Raw genomic sequence first — 18,053 nt, 5'->3', positions numbered from 1 at the left:
AAGTTGTAGGCAAGTTACGCGATCATTGATACACGTTGACACACGTTACTCGTAAGTTACTCATAAGTCGATTTACGTGGAGATAATGTCCAGCGTACCCTAAAACTTACTTCTAACCTATGAGTAACGTGCTTTGAACGTATGTGTAACTTAACTCCAATGTATATTGACGTATGTAAACGTATGAAGACGTGCTCCGGACGACCACAAAACTTACTGAACGTGTTTATAACTTACAGCTACCGTATAATGGCGTATTGACAACGTTTATAGGAATTGGTATATAAAGGTGGGGTTCACAGGAGTTTTCTTCGGCATGGCGGTGGTGTTGATACGGTGATGTATCGTGCGGTTATGATTTGATTAGTCGAGGGCAGCCCTTTTATAGGCTACGACACGTGTTCGTCAGCGATACGCTGCCGCGCGCTACGCGTAAGTTAGGCTATCGTAGGGCATAAGTTGTGTACGCCAGCAATACGCTAAGCATTCATTGGAATACGTTACTTATAAGTTAACGAAGCATTCGATATAAGTTACTAATACGTTATGTATACGTCCAACTCGTTATGAATACGGTAAGTATATGCCCAGAGTTGAAAAAAAAAAATCAAAGTTCAGCGTATGCCGACGTTTTAGAGAAATTTTGATACGTCGGGCATACGCTGTCTAAAACGCCAAGGTGTGACACCACCTTTAGAGAAGTCGCCAATTTATTGTTTGACATTTGATTACATTGGGTGATAATTAGAGGGTATTTGATCACATTAGCCTACATATTACTATGTGTACATCTGTCATGGAGTTGTGGCTATATCAGGGATTTGGAGACAGATCATTGAGATGAGATGTTAAAAACTAGTGAGACTAGTGTACGGCAGGAAAACCACAAAAGACAGGATGCTTTGAAGGTTGAGAGGTAGAGGAGTAGAGAGGGAGATTGAGTATTACATATATAGTTGAATAAAAACTAAACTTGAATATCTTGATGATAAAAAAATATCTTCAGCTCACAATATTTATGAATCTAGGGATATGAATATGACAGAAACAATGTTGATTTCATTATCTACTCGTGTCTTTGAACACACCCATATCAGTACCATATTACATGAATGAACGTTTCTCTTTCTATTTGTAATGATATGATTAATATCATTCTTACATTAGGAGTCTGAAATGAATTCATATTGCAAGTATTAAAAGTTAAATGGAATTTAATGATCAAGTTTAGTCAGTTTATCATGCTATTCTTATTTTTAAATATATGGCAAAATTTCAAGGCATTGTAATGTATTTTCATTATTTTAGTTCTTGTTTTCTCGATTGATGGCACTGGGATTTTAAGTAGGGAGAGGAAGGGGGAGGAGGGGGCAAATGGATGGTAAAGGTTGGCATTTGCCCTCATGCCTCTTTTCCTGATGATGCTGAGAGGCAGTGAGTTTTTAACATTCATGACTGGGGTTTAAAATGGGGTCTGTGAAGTTCTTTCAGAGAGCTTGAGGTTTGTGCACTTGTTGTGGAAGTCCACCTTCTTAAAAACATTTCTCATTATTCTACTGTGTATTTTACCTCACAATGCGTGAAATATATTGATCAATAAAAAAGGAAATGGACGCCAATTTGTGCGATGATCTTGGGATAGTGCGGACGTAGGGAGATGCAGCGCGCGCAGGAAAAATTGTGTACTTTTTTTCGGCATGCAAGTTCATCGTAATGAACTAGCAAATCAAATGAATATATCCAGTTTTCTCGTGAATAAGAAAATAATGGTATTTTCCTAATTTATTATTGATGTGTTATGATGAATGAAAAAAGGGAGTTACAGAGTTCTAACATTTTAGCCAAGAAATTCAACTTAAGTTGGTGAAAAATATGTTGTTGAAGGTTCTACATGTACTTTTTAGCCAAGAGACCTAGAGCTTAAAAAACATGTTTTGATATATTTGGAGTATCATGTGATTGCTAATATTAGTGTATGATGTAATAGGATTTTGGTATCATCATGTATTAAATGAATGAGTGCTAGATGAGACGTGTGGGGAGCAGGAAGTCGTGGATTGCTTCTAAATATCATTAATAATTTCCGTGAACGATTTCCGTTGACATCGTTGTCCAGACACCATTACTTGAACTTGAAAAGCGATCTGAAAGAAACTTGCAATTCATCCCTTTCGTGAACTTCTTGTTACAAATTCCTCTTCTTTCTCTTCCTTCTGGCTCGTAAAAATACTGAGAATGTGATTTATAGTTATTATGATAATAAGATTATTTGAAAAGTTTCAGGTACTTAGAATAGTTTAATCAATTTGTAAGTTAATGCAGTTACTCTCAATGTCCATAAAACAAATGGTGTGATTGTTAACAACCCTCCCATGTACAAATTCTAGAGATTGATTGCTGGAAATTGTATTGATTTTACAGACATTTAATTCTCATGTTGTTTCAGAGATATCCTTGTCATTCTTTGTCAGAAAAAAATACATCCTTCCAATTCATACAGTATTTTCACAACATACACTTCTTTCTTTCTTTCTTTCTTTCTTTCCTTCCCATGTACTCTTGTGTATGTCTATGGTCTTCGTCTGTCAGACAAACACTAAAAGAATTACCACAAAGTGATTGACATGTAGCATTCTTCTTGCCAAGACTATTTTTGTTCATTCTGTTCAATTATTTGAGACAATGCCAGCAAATCTTCTGATGAGGGATTTCCTTTGACAAGATATTAATGTAAAAAAGGTATTCAAGTTGGAAATGGAAGTTGATGGATTGAATTATTTAGTTCTTTTTCATTTCATTCATTGTGAAAAGTTAATTTTCTTTAAATCAACTCAAATTATGGTGTAAAATTTGCATTTCCTACATTAGCAGTTATGAGTTGCAATGGTGTTCTTTAATGTAGGAAATGCAAATTTTACACCATAATTTGAAATACGAATGAATATTATATATAATATTCATTTTTTTCTTTACTTCATCTCTAAATGTAAATAAATTCAGATAGGCAGACATAGGGGTACCATCATACATTTTTACATCACTAATAATATACATTTTGTTAAATAAATATTATCAGATTTCGCTGTTCTAATAACATTTATGAAAGCTCTATCCTTTCTTGGAGATGTATTAATAGCGTCTCTTGAAACGGACCTAGCTTCCGCACCGGGACATGATGAATGATAGGCCAGGTTTTGGCCCGTTTTCTATCGCGTAACGCTTAGAGATACGTCTCGAGAGGCAGGAAGATGGATAATTTGATCCAGGGCAAGGGTAATTGGAGTGCTGTATGGAATGTGAAATTCAAGCAGAAAATCAGACAGCTTGCAGGAGCCTTTTGTTTCTTTCAGGAAATTAGCATTATCTGAAGAATTAATGCTATCATCACAAAGATCCGATGAAGAATACTCGCAGTAAGATTGGATTAGGGTTCGGTGAAATTCTAAGCCAGCATAAACTGCAAATCTGTCATTTTGATAATCATATATACAGTTAATTAGCTGGGTCATTCACCCATTAAATAAATCAGTAGGCAGTGCTGCACCATCCCGAGTTTGCTCAATCTGGAGATTTTAGCCCAATTTGCCATCTTTGCGATTACTTGAGATTCAAGAAACCCTTCTCTACCATCGCAAGAAGAGCAATTCCTGCTCGAGCGAGACATCGATGCATTATGGTATGACGCTGTGAATAAATAATCCCGAGTGCGTCTGCACCTGTGAATTAGCGCGATAATAATTCATAAAATAGCGTGCTATTTTGCAAATAATCCCAAGTTGGCTTGGGATTGCAATCTCGAGATTAATCCTACGAACTGGCGTGATAATTGCGTCTCCATTACAAATAATCTCGAGATTGTTCAGATCGGGATAATTTGCCGGATCAGAAATAGCGTGCTAATTTGAAAACTTGGGATGGTGCAGACGGCCCTAGTGACAATGAACTGAATTATGGATTCATAATAATAGATCGCAGTAAGGTCATGATCCTCACAGGTATCCCTTAAAATAGATTGAAGTGCTGAAGAAGTGAAAATAGCAATTTACTGTTAAACTCTTAAGAGTGTAGCCATTGCTGTTTCTAATTTTCTAGAGAAGTTAATGTACATGTATGCAAAAAGCAGAATAGACTTATATGTTCTTAAATATTCCCTACTTCATCTTTTTAGGAGATATAAAAGAGAAGATCCGTGAGTATGATGTCACTGTTTTCTCTCTCATGCACAAATCACAGAGCACAGTTCCCATCTTTTGATATCCTTGGATGAAATGTGTGAATAAAAAACTTTGACAATAATAAAATCATTAACAACAATACTGATATCCCCTTAATGTGCATCTTATTAGCATCATACTGTATGATTGGTTTTGAGGGGAGGGGTAAGGGGAACATGTACACAGCTTTGCGTTCATTTAGGAGAGAACTGACTATCTTGAAATAGTAAAAAATCACTTCACAAACTTTGACAATTATTTCATTTGCACTTTGAATTGTTTTACAGTAAGAACTTAGCAATTATGTCATTTATGGAACCTCAAGGGTTAGAGGAGCAATTAAAAAAAAAAAACTGCACATGAAGTGAATTCGTAATTTTTTGCCTAATATATTGTATTTTATTTTCACAAATTTAATTCATGAAAACTCAACTTCATTTCATTTGAAAAAAAAATGCTTAAACAGTTGGTTTAAGCACTTCCACAAATATGAAATAAAAAAATAGAACTATGAAAACTCTTTTTGTTTGCACTTAAAAAAAAATTTATGGCTAAATACTCATACCATTTTCTGTATTTGATAAAACTGTTTCACCTTAAGAGCTTCAATTGCACCTAAAATACAATCTATTTTATTTTTTGATGTCAACCCTTTTAAAGCAAAACCACAGTGCTTCTAAAATTAGCCCTCAACAACACAAACGAATCTTGTTAAAAAAAAATCATGTTTCTTTACATAAGATTGTAAACAGTTGCTGCTTCGCGAGATAATCTCATATAACGGAACATCCTTTCCTAAACTACAATGAAACTGATATCTATTGGTGAGATCTAACATTTATTTTTAACATGCTGCCAGTCATTTTCACGAATGAAGTAAAAGTAAAAATTAAGCTCAAAGCAGTATTGTTTTGTTTTCCATTTGCTTTAGATTAAAGAACATATTAAACTGGACTTGTACATCCTGTTTTGAAATTTCCTGAAAATTTATTTAACTAATGATACTTGTTTTGCTATATTAGAGTGTTTTTTCCATTTTAGTCTGTAAAAGTTTGTAAAAAATCTCACCTTTATTCAAAATTTAGTAATGAGGTGGTGAACTGTAATACAATCTAAATATCAAGGATTTATAATAAATCCATATTGGTTGTGAATAGTGACTAGCCAAACATTTGATTTGTATTTAAACCTATATGAATTGAACCCTTGTGGACTTGAGTTTAGAGCTAAAAGATTTGAATTCAAATCTTTTTAGATTCAAAGGTTAATCCTTAGGATTAAAAATTAATCCAATGTTCGTCTGATCGCTATTCACAGCTGACCTAGTTTAATTTCAAATCCTTGAAATTTAGACTGTGTATAATTTCTAGGAGCAGAAAATTAAAACCAAGTTCAACTACGGTTTATATGACCTGACTATGGGTAGCTATGGTACAATTTAAATTAGAACAGTAGTTGTTGAATCTCTGACCATTCAAGGCCCTGCAAAATATATTTAAAAATATTGAACGATGTTATATAATAACAAGTGAAAATTTTTATTTTATTTTATACCTGCCATGAAGCTGCACTGGCCATGATGTTTTTTAAATATTATTTACATGATATGACTAAAATTAAAAATATTTATTTCCATATTATTTGAGTTGTTCATTTCAAGAACTATATAAAAAAAATCACCCATAATGAAATTACAAACAGATTGTGTAGTGTGCAGCTCGATAAACAGATTAGGGGATATGGTAAGTTGATCATGTACATTTATATGCATCACAATGTGACATAGTAAAATGATTCATGTCTCATCCTTCATCTATTCTGCTTGTGTAATCATGTGGAAATATACACATAACATTCCTATTGTAAGAATTCAGAGCACTGTGTAAAATGTGTTTTAGTATTTGAATCTATCGCTTTGTTTGATTCTAAATATGCATTGGACTGTTTCATTGCTAAGCCATTATAGCAATGCATGTTAGGTTTATTTGAGAACTTGTGTCTTGTTCAATGATACTTTTTTTGACCAAATTGAATAATTTACAACTGTTGATTTTGTTCTTTCAGAGCTCGTAAATCAAGAGACCGGGTAGCAGACTACATCAACAAGGCTCTTTTTGTAATGGAAGAAGTCAATTTGATTCTTAAAGTTACGACACAACCAGATAGAAATGAGGTGAGTGGATTTAATGATGATATAATAATAATAATAGCTGGATTTATAAAGCGCTTTTTGCCTGAGGATACAAAGCGCTGTTATTATTACCCCAGCTTTAGCTCGAACAACCATCACCAGCGCTCAGTGCATGCAAGTAATTAATCCTGCTGGTTACACATCTACCTAGGTCGAGTGCAGCATAGTGTAGATAAATTTATTGCTTAAAGGGGAAGTTCACCCTGAAGAAAATTTTGTTGTAAAAATAGCAGAAAAAATAGTAAAAAATATTGGTGAAGGTTTGAGGAAAATCCGTTAAAGAGTAAGAAAGTTATTAGAGTTCAAAATTTTTGATTTGTGACGTCATAAACGAGCAGTTTCCCCATGTGTTATGTAATATAAAATGCATGAATTGCAAATTTTGTATGGTTCCTGATGACTTAATTTTGTTTTCTATTCATGATCGGGTGTGAAATGATTTGTCTATTGATATACAAAAGGTACAGTGAAAACCATTTGAAATTTTCTGAGAAAATGACATTTCATTGATTTTTTACCATTCGCTATGTAGGAATGCTGCTCGCATATGACGTCACAAACCAAATAATTGAAATTCTAATAACTTTTTAATTATTTGATGAATTTTTCTGAAACCTTCGGTGGTATTTTTTATTATTTTTTCTGCTATTTTTACAATAAACTTTTTGTCAGGGTGAACTTCCCCTTTAAGGAAAACACGCCATGGCTAGGATTTGAAGAGACGATCCTCTATAAAGGCGAGAATCAGAACCACTAGACCATGACTTGCCCACAAATGTAAATTAAAGATGAGCATTTTCAGTCCAAAAGAATGACAATCAGACAGTGACAAATCTTATTTTGAAATTTACAGGACTAGTATTAAAGCAATTCTTGCTTTATCATACAAATTTAACATCCAGTTACATTTGAAATAGATTTTACAAAATGCAATAGAACAGTTGTAGTGAAATGCACTTATGCATAACGTACATGATATTCATTGATGACAAGTATTCCATTTCTGTTACTCTGGAATTGCCCAGTCCTGTGGGTAAAGTAGATGATATAATGTTTGATATGTGGAAAACCTTTATATTCTATCTAGGCTTTATTGTTTTATTTGTTGCATTCGAACAAGCCATCTAGCAAACTTCACCATTATTTGCAGACTTTTCAACATTGGATTTCTGTTAACGGTCTTTGAGTAAATTTATGTCTGAAATCTGATTAGGAGTGGAATGTATGACTGACTCTTCACATGTCCATACTTAGAAGTTACCAAACTCTATGCTTGTCACTAGTGATATATGTACTGTATTTTTTATTTGTTTTGCTTTTATGGTGTACAGTTAACCGACCAGCATCGAGCGTACATCCGAATCCAGGAAGAATGTAAGAGACACAGCAAAGAACTTCACGATCTACAAAGAAAGAAGGTAAGTCAGTGTCAGTGAGGGCAGTATATATTGATGAGATTTGGAGTGGTATTCATTCTCTCACTTCAGCCCATTTTGGGTCTTATTTGCAGGTGTTTTGGATGAATAAGAGGATTGATTAATGGCATTAGATGTTATGGAAATTCTATGAAGATGGAATCAATATGTTGCAATGTAGGATTTGTACTGGAATGTGCCAATATCTAGACAATGAGTTATGAGATTAATGATAAGCTTCTTAAAAAAAGTGGAAAAGGTCTTGTCTATTTCATCATTTTGTGTATTTTTTTTCAGTAGTAGACAAATGTCAAAGCCTTTTAATTTATAAACAAACTGTCTTCTATGAGCAAAGAGAAAATTTATTCATATGCTTTTCATCTGAAATAGTACCGGTAAGTGATTTTACTGTGACTATGCTTTATAAGAAAAAAAGGATGGTGGATTATTTTGTATCATCCCAAATATAAAAAAGCCAATTTTCAGGATCAATGAAATTTGGAACAAATCATTAGTTGTGTCCCATACTGTATGTGCGCAATTTAGATGTGTAGCTCATTCTTTCTACTGTTTCTTCCCCATAGCTTTTAGCAACGAGTGTCCGAGAGGCTTTGGTTTCAACAGAAAGTGAACTGAAGCAAGGAAGAGAGACGACAGGAATAGATATCTCATCTGATGGCCTGATACGATCTACAGATGGTAAGAGCATTCTTCCATTCAAACAATGATCACATTCTAATAAATCAGTGTTAAATCACCTCGGTTTTTATTGTGATGTGAAAATATTAGCAATAGTAAAAATATTCTGCTTTAGTGCTTAATATGTGGGCATGTCGTGATCTAGTGGTTCTGACTCTTGCCTTTCAAACAGAGGGTCGTGGGTTCAAATCCTAGCCATGGCATGTTTTCCTTCAGTAAGAAATTTATCCACACTGTGCTGCACTCGACCCAGGTGAGGTAAATGGGTACTGGTAGGAAGTAATTCCTCAAAAAGCTTTGCGCACCAGAATTGGTAGACTAGCTTAGCCAGGGTAATATCGGAGCGCCTTGCGCACCTAGCAAGGTGGATACGTGCGCTATACAAATTCTATATTACACATGTTGTGCATAATCTGGCCTGAGAGATTTTTTCGACTTGGGCAAATATTTGACTTGTTGAAGGCCCACTTATACAAGTTAACCTATATACATTTCACACAGAAAATGTATATTACTCTAACTTTTACAATCTCTTATTTTTTATGTTTAGTTCTTGGACCAAGCAAGCTTCCTGAAGCCTGGCAAACACTTCCCAGTAAAGTTTCTGAGGTATGCACCTGCTAGAGATCCTTATTATTCATTGTAATTCAAAACCAAACTGAACACTTAAATTGATTATTAATGAAACACGATCTTGTTACTACAATACTTGTCCATCAAATTTGTCATACTCTACTGGCAGAATGCCCATCTATGTTGCTGTGTGTCCTGTTTCAAATTGTGTGATTGATTTGATATGAAATCCTTCTCTAGAATTAGGGAAATCCTGTTCAAATGGAATATATTAAAAGCTCACATTTTCAAATTTTCAGGAAATCCTCTACATTGACTTGTATTTCATTGGAACGTTAATCAGGATATATCAAAAGTAGAATTTCATCATTTTACGTGACTCGGCAATGTGAACTTTGTATGATGAATGATGAAAATGATGTTGATGCAACATTATTTGGGTGCTTTTATTGATATTTTTCATTGAAATCCTTTCTGGTAGATTATCTCTTATTTTCTTTTTTTCTGAAAGTCAATATGCATTTAAAAAAATTTTTTTCATGCAGGCTTTAGAGAAGAACAAGACATTGAATGAACTGCATCATGATTTCAGTGCTGCAATAGTGAATCATTGTCGAGAAGAGATCAAAGGTCAACCAATCATCAGGAGATTGAGACCAAAGCTTGATGTCAGTAGCTCGTGGAAGGTAAGACCAAACTTCATAAGGATAGTGAGGGGGGGGGGGCAAGGTGGACAAGTCGACCTGAAGTCATTTTTTCATTAATTCTTTTGAGAAGATGAAGATGCCCTCCTCCCCATGGTCATAATACATGTATAATAATGATTTTTTTTAAATTCTGATTCATAATCAGATACTGATGAAAATGGTAATTGAATTCATGAATACAATGGATGTGATGAGGAAGAGGGTGGTGGTGATGATAGTGATGGTGATGATGATGACAGTGGTGGCGGTTGTGGTGATAATAGTGGTAATGATGATGGTGGAGATGATGATGGTGATGATGCTGAAATTTGCAACTGCTGTTCATGATAGTGATGATGTTGTTGGGAGAGGATGCATTTAAACAAATCTTAATAGTCAAATCGTTATCCAAACCTTTCAAACCCACTTATATCTTCCAACTCCAGAGGCTTGCAAAGAAACACAGCGGAGGTGGTATGCAGCATCATCATCAAGATGGTGAGAAGATGAGAAGGAGTACAAGACATAGCCTGAAGGAGAAACGACCTACATCACACTACCAGGCTATCACCCAGGCTCTTAAGACCGATGTAACCATGCACTTCCAAGAAGTGAGTTCATATGCAAATGCTAAAAATTAAGAAATTTGTTATATTTTGTTATGTTTCATTTTTTAAATAATATTTGAATGCTCATGGAAGTAGGCGTACAGGCAACATAGAATTTATGATGCAGTATGTGATTAGTCTTGATGAATAAAAATTGTGTGAGGTTCGAAGGTAGGTTGGAAGAAAGAGAACTTGAATTGAAATGTGGCAGAGAGAAGATAGATAGAGAGAGAGAGAGACAGACAGACAGATATAGAGATTAGACAATTTTTTCTAAGAATAGGATAAAATCTGTTAGCGCACTGTAAAATAGATGTCCCGATTTTTGTTGAAAGATTTTGTGTGAAGTTATCTTAGTCTTAAAAACAAATAATTAATGTTTCTTTGAAAAGTTTGTTAAAACGTGAAATTAATTGGTTTGGAGTGTATAGTGGTCAAATTTGGGAGCATATCGAAAAAGAAAAATGTTAATCAGGGCTGTAGTTATTTCATGTGATGTCCTATGTGCCATGTGCATTGCTTTGCTGCAATGTACTTTTATATTATGATAATTATTTTCTATCAATATTTTGGCATTCTATTGTGATTTTCTAGGTTACCTCAAGGTTAGCCAATCATCTAAATCTTCCGTTTGCATATAGTCGAGCTGATCTCTGGTCATGTTATGAGAGGGCTTTCTTTCCTGGGAAGATTTCAGAGTTTCTTAAGCTTTATGTGGTAAGTTATTGTATGTGTTTAATTATTTAGGCAAAAAATGCATATAACACAATGTCAGTATTGGAGTTAATGCATTGTTAGTCATGCTTGTATGTTTCTTATGTTAATCACTAACGCTAGCATGACGATCATCATCACTATCCCCATTAACATCTACGTCATCGTATAAATCATTGTCATTATTGTCATCATCATCATCGTCATTTTCTCCATTACCATCTCCATCATCATCATGATCATCATTGTCATCGTCGTAATCATCGTCATCGTGGTCGTCATCATCATCTTCGACATCATTATTGGTATTATCCTCAGTGATCATCATCTCCTCATTCTTCTAATCCTTTTTCTCTTTCTCCACCTCTTATTACCATCCCAATCATCATCATCATCAAACTAATATTCACATCAGTAATTTTCTTGCACAATGAAGATACAAGCACGGATCCCCCTTTATTCTTATTTCATTCTTATGACGATGTTTATTCATGTCACTTAAAATGTCGCCATCTTTCTGATTCTGTTCTCCAGTATGCCTATGAGACTGAGACGGGACATCTCCAAAAGATCTTGCCAACGTCCAACCTCCAAGATATGCATCTAGATGATGAGTGGATCCTCAACATTCTTGGACTCTATGCTCCAATGTTCAACATCCATGATGACATTGAGATTGGTGAGGACGCAACTGAGCAGGACAGTGACTCTGACAAGGATCACGACACTGAGAAGGATCATGACATCACGGTCAAAGACATTGCATCGGTGTCAGGATTAAACAGCATGGTCAAACACAGACTCCGCATAGATGAAGACATTCGAGGGAGGTTAGAATCCGGGGTGGATGTTGATCTGCCCGAGGAGCGATTCCGACGTCCTGTAAGTTCTCACCAGAAAGGTGAATCGAGGCAATCGTGGCGAAACACACAGATCATAGACTGTAAATGGGTCACGGTGCCAATCAGCATAGAAAATGCGCAGTCAGAACCTTGTATCGTCGAGAAGCAGTTGAGGCAAGAGACAGTGAAGCTCAAAGACCCAGAGAAAGTATTGAAACATTCTTCTTTGCCTGAGATAAAGCAATTAAAGCGGATCGCAGATGAACAGTACTCACCTCATAGCCTTTCCCTCAGCAAGGAATTGGACAAACCACATCCTCTTCTCAAGAAAGAGGTGAGCCATTTAGAAGATCATATTGGTGATGACTCTGGTGTATTCAATGATCACCATGATGATTACAGGCACAGTCAGAAAGGTGATCTTAATTCTAATCTCTTGGACAGAACAGACAGCATAAGAACTGCTATGAGTACAGGTTCAGATGCTTCCCAAGCTCTCCATGTATCTGATCTTTGCACCTCCAACCCATCGGAGGATGCAACCAACCTTCCGCAGGTAGCGATATCCTCAGACGCTGCATCGGATGTGGAGAAGATGTCCATTACGTCCAGCAGCCATGATCCCGTAGGCGACATGGATGTGAACATCATGGTCCAAGGGGTGGATGGAGAGGTCAAACTGGACAGAGAACTGTCAAGGAGATGCAGGGAGAAGCCGGCCATCTCAGAGTTCTTGAAGCGATTCAGCCAGGCATATCACTACTTCAGGGTGGTTTTAGAGGAGAGTGTTCCAACTTCAAAGCTACAGTGGTTGCTCCGATGTCTCAAGGAAGTCAATGCTGTGGCTGAGAGACAAGCAGCTCTGATATCATGTAAGTGTTTCCTGTGTTCAAATAAATAATATCAAAACAATTTGTTGATATTGCACTGCACTATGTCAGGCCCCTCTTGCAACTTGTATTAGTATCATGACCATCATAATGATAATTATATAAACTGGTTGCTTAGAATACTTTCACTACTTGGCCATAATATTATATTGAAATGAAAGCTCTTTGCTTTTCGACTCTCAATAATCTTGTATTCACCTTGGGTTTATGTAGAGGTGACTATGAATAATGTTTCTATGTACAGTTGGCTAAAAAAATCTGCTCATTTGCATTATTGATATTGAATAAATCTCATGTAAATATTTCAGCATGTACATGGCATCAAATAGCCTTCCATAGTATCAAGCAGCATAGTTTAGTATAATAATTTCCCCTTCTCCCTCTCTCTCATACACCTAGGCGGGAAGCAGCGCATGTTAAGCGGTGATGACCTGCTCACATCCCTCATCCTCTTCCTCATTCACGGTGATCCAGGAGAGGTCACGGCTTTCTACCCACAACTCAAGTTCCTCGAAGACTTCCTTCCCGACTTCCTCGACAAAGGAGAGATCGGATTCGCTGTCATCCAGTTTGAATCAGCCTATTCATACATCCTGAGGATAGAGAAGAATATGAGGGATAATCCAAATACGTAGTAGATGCTTGCATCTCACCATTAACTTAGAGATTTCTTCAACTAGCGCATTGCTTGGCAAATCCATGATGTATTGATTTGTGGGTAGTATCTCAGCTGCTTTTGTGGAAACAAAAAATCTTCCTCCTCATATCTTATTCTATTTTACAGATGGTTCATGTAGTTTCAAGTGGGCTTTGATCGATGGGATTCTAAATTGATATTTTTTCAACAATATTGTACAACTCAAGCAATATTTATTTTATAACACCGAATTTAACTCATTTATGTACCTAAATACACAATTATTGGTTAAGATTAAAAAAAAACAGTGCTCATGTTGTAAAAGTTCAAATTTCAAACACTTGAATCACAACTTGATCAGTTACTACGAACAATGGCTGAATGTGCTTACACTTGCTATTGTTATCACCATTCAGTTGACATGCAAATTCGCATAAAGATGGTGTATTATGAAGCTTTGATTGAATCATGGTGTTATTGAAAAAGTAGCAAAATTATGTTCTTTATTTTGTAATGTCTATATCTGCTTCATTGTATACCGGGCAATAAGTATCATTATAATGTTCACTTTTCATTGTTTCATTTATCAACCAAAGAATATCATTCTATTGCACGATGATATAAAGAGTATCTTAAGATGATGATGATGAATGGATGATTGGACGAGTGCTGTAACTTTTTGAAGTTTTACATGGAAGAGAGCTACACTCAATATATTTTCATAAGGAACTCCCAAATTATTATCTTTTGTGTACGGTAATTTTCTGCTCAAAGCAGAAAGCAGGCAAAACACTTAGCTAATGCAGCTACAGTTTCATGTTTATTTGTGCAATGAAGATACTCTAACATGGTGATCCATGTACATTCTGAAACTGGAATATGTTTTGCAATATTAGTCTTACATTTTTTTCATTATTCCTATCATAAGGATATTCTGGTACTTTCCTGTTATACATTTTTACCCAGGCTCCATACTTACTCAGTAAAGTTTATCATAGATATATAAGAAGGAAAACAAATTTTTGTACATTCAGGAATCTTAATACGTTAATATGTTAGGTTTTTCCATAAGGTAATTTTGACTGAGGTGCAGAGCAGACTAAATTAATCCACACTTTTCTCTATTCCTAGGCTTCATAGTCCTTTTACAATAACAAGAGGTTTACCAAAGAATTTCTTGAGATTAAATGAATATTTACATTGTTTTCTTCTCTTAGATAAAAAAAATTTCAGTGGATACTTTTTATTTGTAAGATTAAATGATTACCTTTTTATTGATATTTTGGCAACTGCCAAAAAAAAGTGTGGTAAAAATTTTCCAAGAGGTAAGTTAATCCTTGCCTTGACAATACAGCCTTATATAGGTATCACAACTTTCATGGAAGATTAATTAAAGTTTCTACTTTGTTTGTTTGGTATCACTATACACAAGGATGATTTTAATGAACCATATTTCATAAAATCTGCTTTATGTTGTCATGAAGGAAGGGAATAAATACTGTCTAAAAACGCTTCACAAAAAAAATGGTAGTCTATTCATAGAATTTAAAGACTGACTAACACAAGTCTGTTTCTCAATCTAGCTTTAAAGGTGCTAGCTGTCTTTTTACCTCAATCCTCCTCCACATTCCCTATTGTTTAATGTCGTTGATGAAATGTGACTAGAGCCATAAAAGACGCAGGATTTCTGCGGGAAAGACGTGGCATGCTTTAAACCACAAGCTTTTTCAAGATGATTCAATGGGTTTGAAGGTGACATGGGATTCATTTATTCAACCGTTTGTATTGTGTGTGATGCTATGTAAATTTCATGTAAATGTCATGTAAATTTCATATATGTACATCTTGGTATATGAAGCATGCACTTTTAGAATTGGATTCCTGTATAAATTGAGCTGTTTAGTAACTATGCCATCTGGTTAGACACATTCTTTGTATATACATGAAATCTCTAAATATTTGTCTGTGTAACATCCAATATTGTATGTACATAGTTATTGAAGAGCTATTTTGCAGAGCTATTTTTATCACCACATTGATCATTCATAAACAGCTTGATATATATTTTTCTAATGTGAATGATAATGATAATATACATCTTATATTTTTGAAAGAACTGACTTTCTAAATCTGGTGCTTTCGATTTGAAAACCATAGATTTGAAATGAATGTCATGTAATAGTGTGTTTATTATATCATAGTCTGCAGGCACAGACCCTGATTGAAACTTTGAGCAATAAGTGGGTCTTCACACAAGACTAGCTCATATAAGACTTCTGTGCACAAAAAATTGGAGGCTGTTCATTCAGACACCTTAAATTGAGTGAAGGGTTTGCACAACAGACTGATCATATTGTGTTTTTTATGAATGATAATCATCAGTGATATATGAACAACTCATAACATCCACTTGAAATGATAGCATTTGACATTTTGATTTCCTTGAACTTACAACTCACAAGGTATGAGGTTTATTAGAACTCTTTGACCTTGATGCATTTCACACACACATACACACACACCCACCCACCCTCACACACAAAGAACTCATTAGCTATCAATTCAGAGTAAAGATGAAATTTGTTTGATACCGTGATCTTTCTCTGATAATGCCTTTCATAGATTGTTATTACCCCCCCCCAAAAAAAAAAAAATAGTTGATAGTTTATACTTGAAACTGTACATGTATTTAGAGCTTGTAATCTTACCCAACCTGTGGAAGTATCAAGATTGTCTACTCTTTGTACACTTAGCTTACAAAACTCAGTGCATTTGAAGAAAAACAAATGAAAATGATAATTTTCAAATATGTATGTTTAAAACAAGAATGATATTATCACTAGGAGACAAGATGTTGTGTTGATAATGATCATTTGCTATCAAAGTCTGTTAGTGGATTAATTGATTATTTCAGGCTGATGCATTTCTTTGTGAGTCATAAAAGGAGAATACTGTTGCTTTCATTGAATTTCATATAGTAGTCCAAAATCGCCCCCATCTTTTTAAGTATTTAAGTAGTTTAAGTATTGGTTGATGAATATTGATAAAAGTATAGAGAAGTGCACTTCGAATTGCTGGATGTAAAATAAATCATTAATGACATGAAAAAGGCTTATGAATTGCATGGACATGATATTAATCTAAGTTTTATGGTAAGACCCAAATTAAGTTGACTCTTGATTTAAAGAAACATTTCTGTCTTGATGGCATTATATAGAACCTTTACTCAGATAAGCAAGTGTTGAAATATATCACAAAGCGCAAAAAATGGTATGCAATTTACATTTTAGCTTTTTTTATTTATTTGATATTTATACTTGGCAATGATGACATTGAAACTATGTTAATTTCCTTTGAGAGGATATGCAGTTATAATAGTTGTGAAATCATAGAAAATGCTGTTTGTCCATATTAAGACCGGTAGACACTATATGATTCAATGCAATCCGATTTTCAAAGAAATTGTATTAGCATTTGATGGGAACATTCTAACTTATAAAATCATGAGTTCTGAAAAGTTGTATAAATACTGTAATAAAAATTCCAATCTAAAAATAGAGCTTCCCTGTAGGAATAAAAAATTCAATTTTGAATCGTAATGAAGTCGTCATTGGCTGTGTTTATTCAGACCACAAGGCAGAATTCAGATTTAAGTATTCCTATCATTGTGCCGAAATTAAAATAATACAATTTCGCTTCTTTGAACTTTCACATTTAATGCGAGATTGGTTTGTTGAAAAATCGTGTTGCATATCGTGTAGTGTGTGCTGGGATTAAGATGTACGTGTAATTGTTTGTCTGCATTAAAAAAAAATAACTTGATATGCTTTAGAAACCTGCTGGCTTTCACCATTCTTTCACCGTGTTGTGTGAGAATATGTAGAAGCTGAAAAATGCTTTATATTTTTATTATCACATCAAAGCAATATTTTTAGGTATGTATTTTATAATTAAATGGAGTACTGCCATGAAAAGCAGTGAAATAGAAAATTGCAATTTACTATCGTTATTGTTTGTATTTTTACATTGTATGTTTGTTATTGTTTTCTGTGCTCTTGTACATGTAGTTTGACCCTCTCCCTCATTATACAGAATTGAGCTGTGTTATTTTCTTCAAGTGTGAATTACACTTTTGCAATGCACCGGTGTGAGCTTCTGAGGGTTTGATCTTGGTTTTGAATGGTTTAAATGCTAACTTGATGGTTTAAATAATCCTTTGGGAATTCGGACCATGGAGACAAGTGAAAGATGAAAGTGTTACATGGGAGAAAGAGATATAGATAGAGACGACATGGAGATCGAAAGATAGGAAAAGAGAGAAGGGGGAGAAAGAAAGAGGGAGTGTGGTGAGACGGGAAGAGAGAGAATGATACCAAAAGGGAAGAGAGGGAGAGAGAGCAAAAGACGTCAAATGGGAAGGAAGAAAGATGGAATTAAACAAAAACACTTGGGATATTCGCCGATTATCTCTTAAATTGTAATAATAACAAGAAGTTTCTATGACTGGAGTTCCAACAGGCAACAAATTTATTCAAGCAGCTGTCCATTTCTAAAGAAGCACAAAAGAAAGAACGGCAGTTAAGA

General features: G+C 34.8%; 1 protein-coding gene across 2 annotated transcripts in view; it reads left to right on the top strand.

The window, feature by feature from the left end:
• Positions 1-17,478, top strand: part of LOC121421484 — a 33,347-nt gene extending 15,869 nt beyond the window's left edge. Inside the window, exons 7-16 of one of the 2 annotated variants that reach the window (XM_041616213.1) lie at positions 4,169-4,189; positions 6,279-6,387; positions 7,737-7,823; positions 8,405-8,519; positions 9,070-9,128; positions 9,638-9,778; positions 10,225-10,389; positions 10,981-11,103; positions 11,635-12,814; positions 13,232-17,478. In XM_041616213.1, coding sequence (XP_041472147.1) covers positions 4,169-4,189; positions 6,279-6,387; positions 7,737-7,823; positions 8,405-8,519; positions 9,070-9,128; positions 9,638-9,778; positions 10,225-10,389; positions 10,981-11,103; positions 11,635-12,814; positions 13,232-13,467 — 2,236 coding nt within the window. In that variant the 3' untranslated portion in view covers positions 13,468-17,478. The remainder of the gene's footprint in view (positions 1-4,168; positions 4,190-6,278; positions 6,388-7,736; positions 7,824-8,404; positions 8,520-9,069; positions 9,129-9,637; positions 9,779-10,224; positions 10,390-10,980; positions 11,104-11,634; positions 12,815-13,231) is intronic. The other variant, XM_041616222.1, reaches the window with a different exon arrangement.
• The last annotated feature ends 575 nt before the right edge of the window (positions 17,479-18,053 follow it).

The sequence above is a fragment of the Lytechinus variegatus genome, chromosome 1, assembly GCF_018143015.1.
Source record: "Lytechinus variegatus isolate NC3 chromosome 1, Lvar_3.0, whole genome shotgun sequence".
NCBI lineage: Eukaryota > Metazoa > Echinodermata > Echinoidea > Temnopleuroida > Toxopneustidae > Lytechinus > Lytechinus variegatus.
This window is presented reverse-complemented; position numbering and strand designations above follow the sequence as displayed.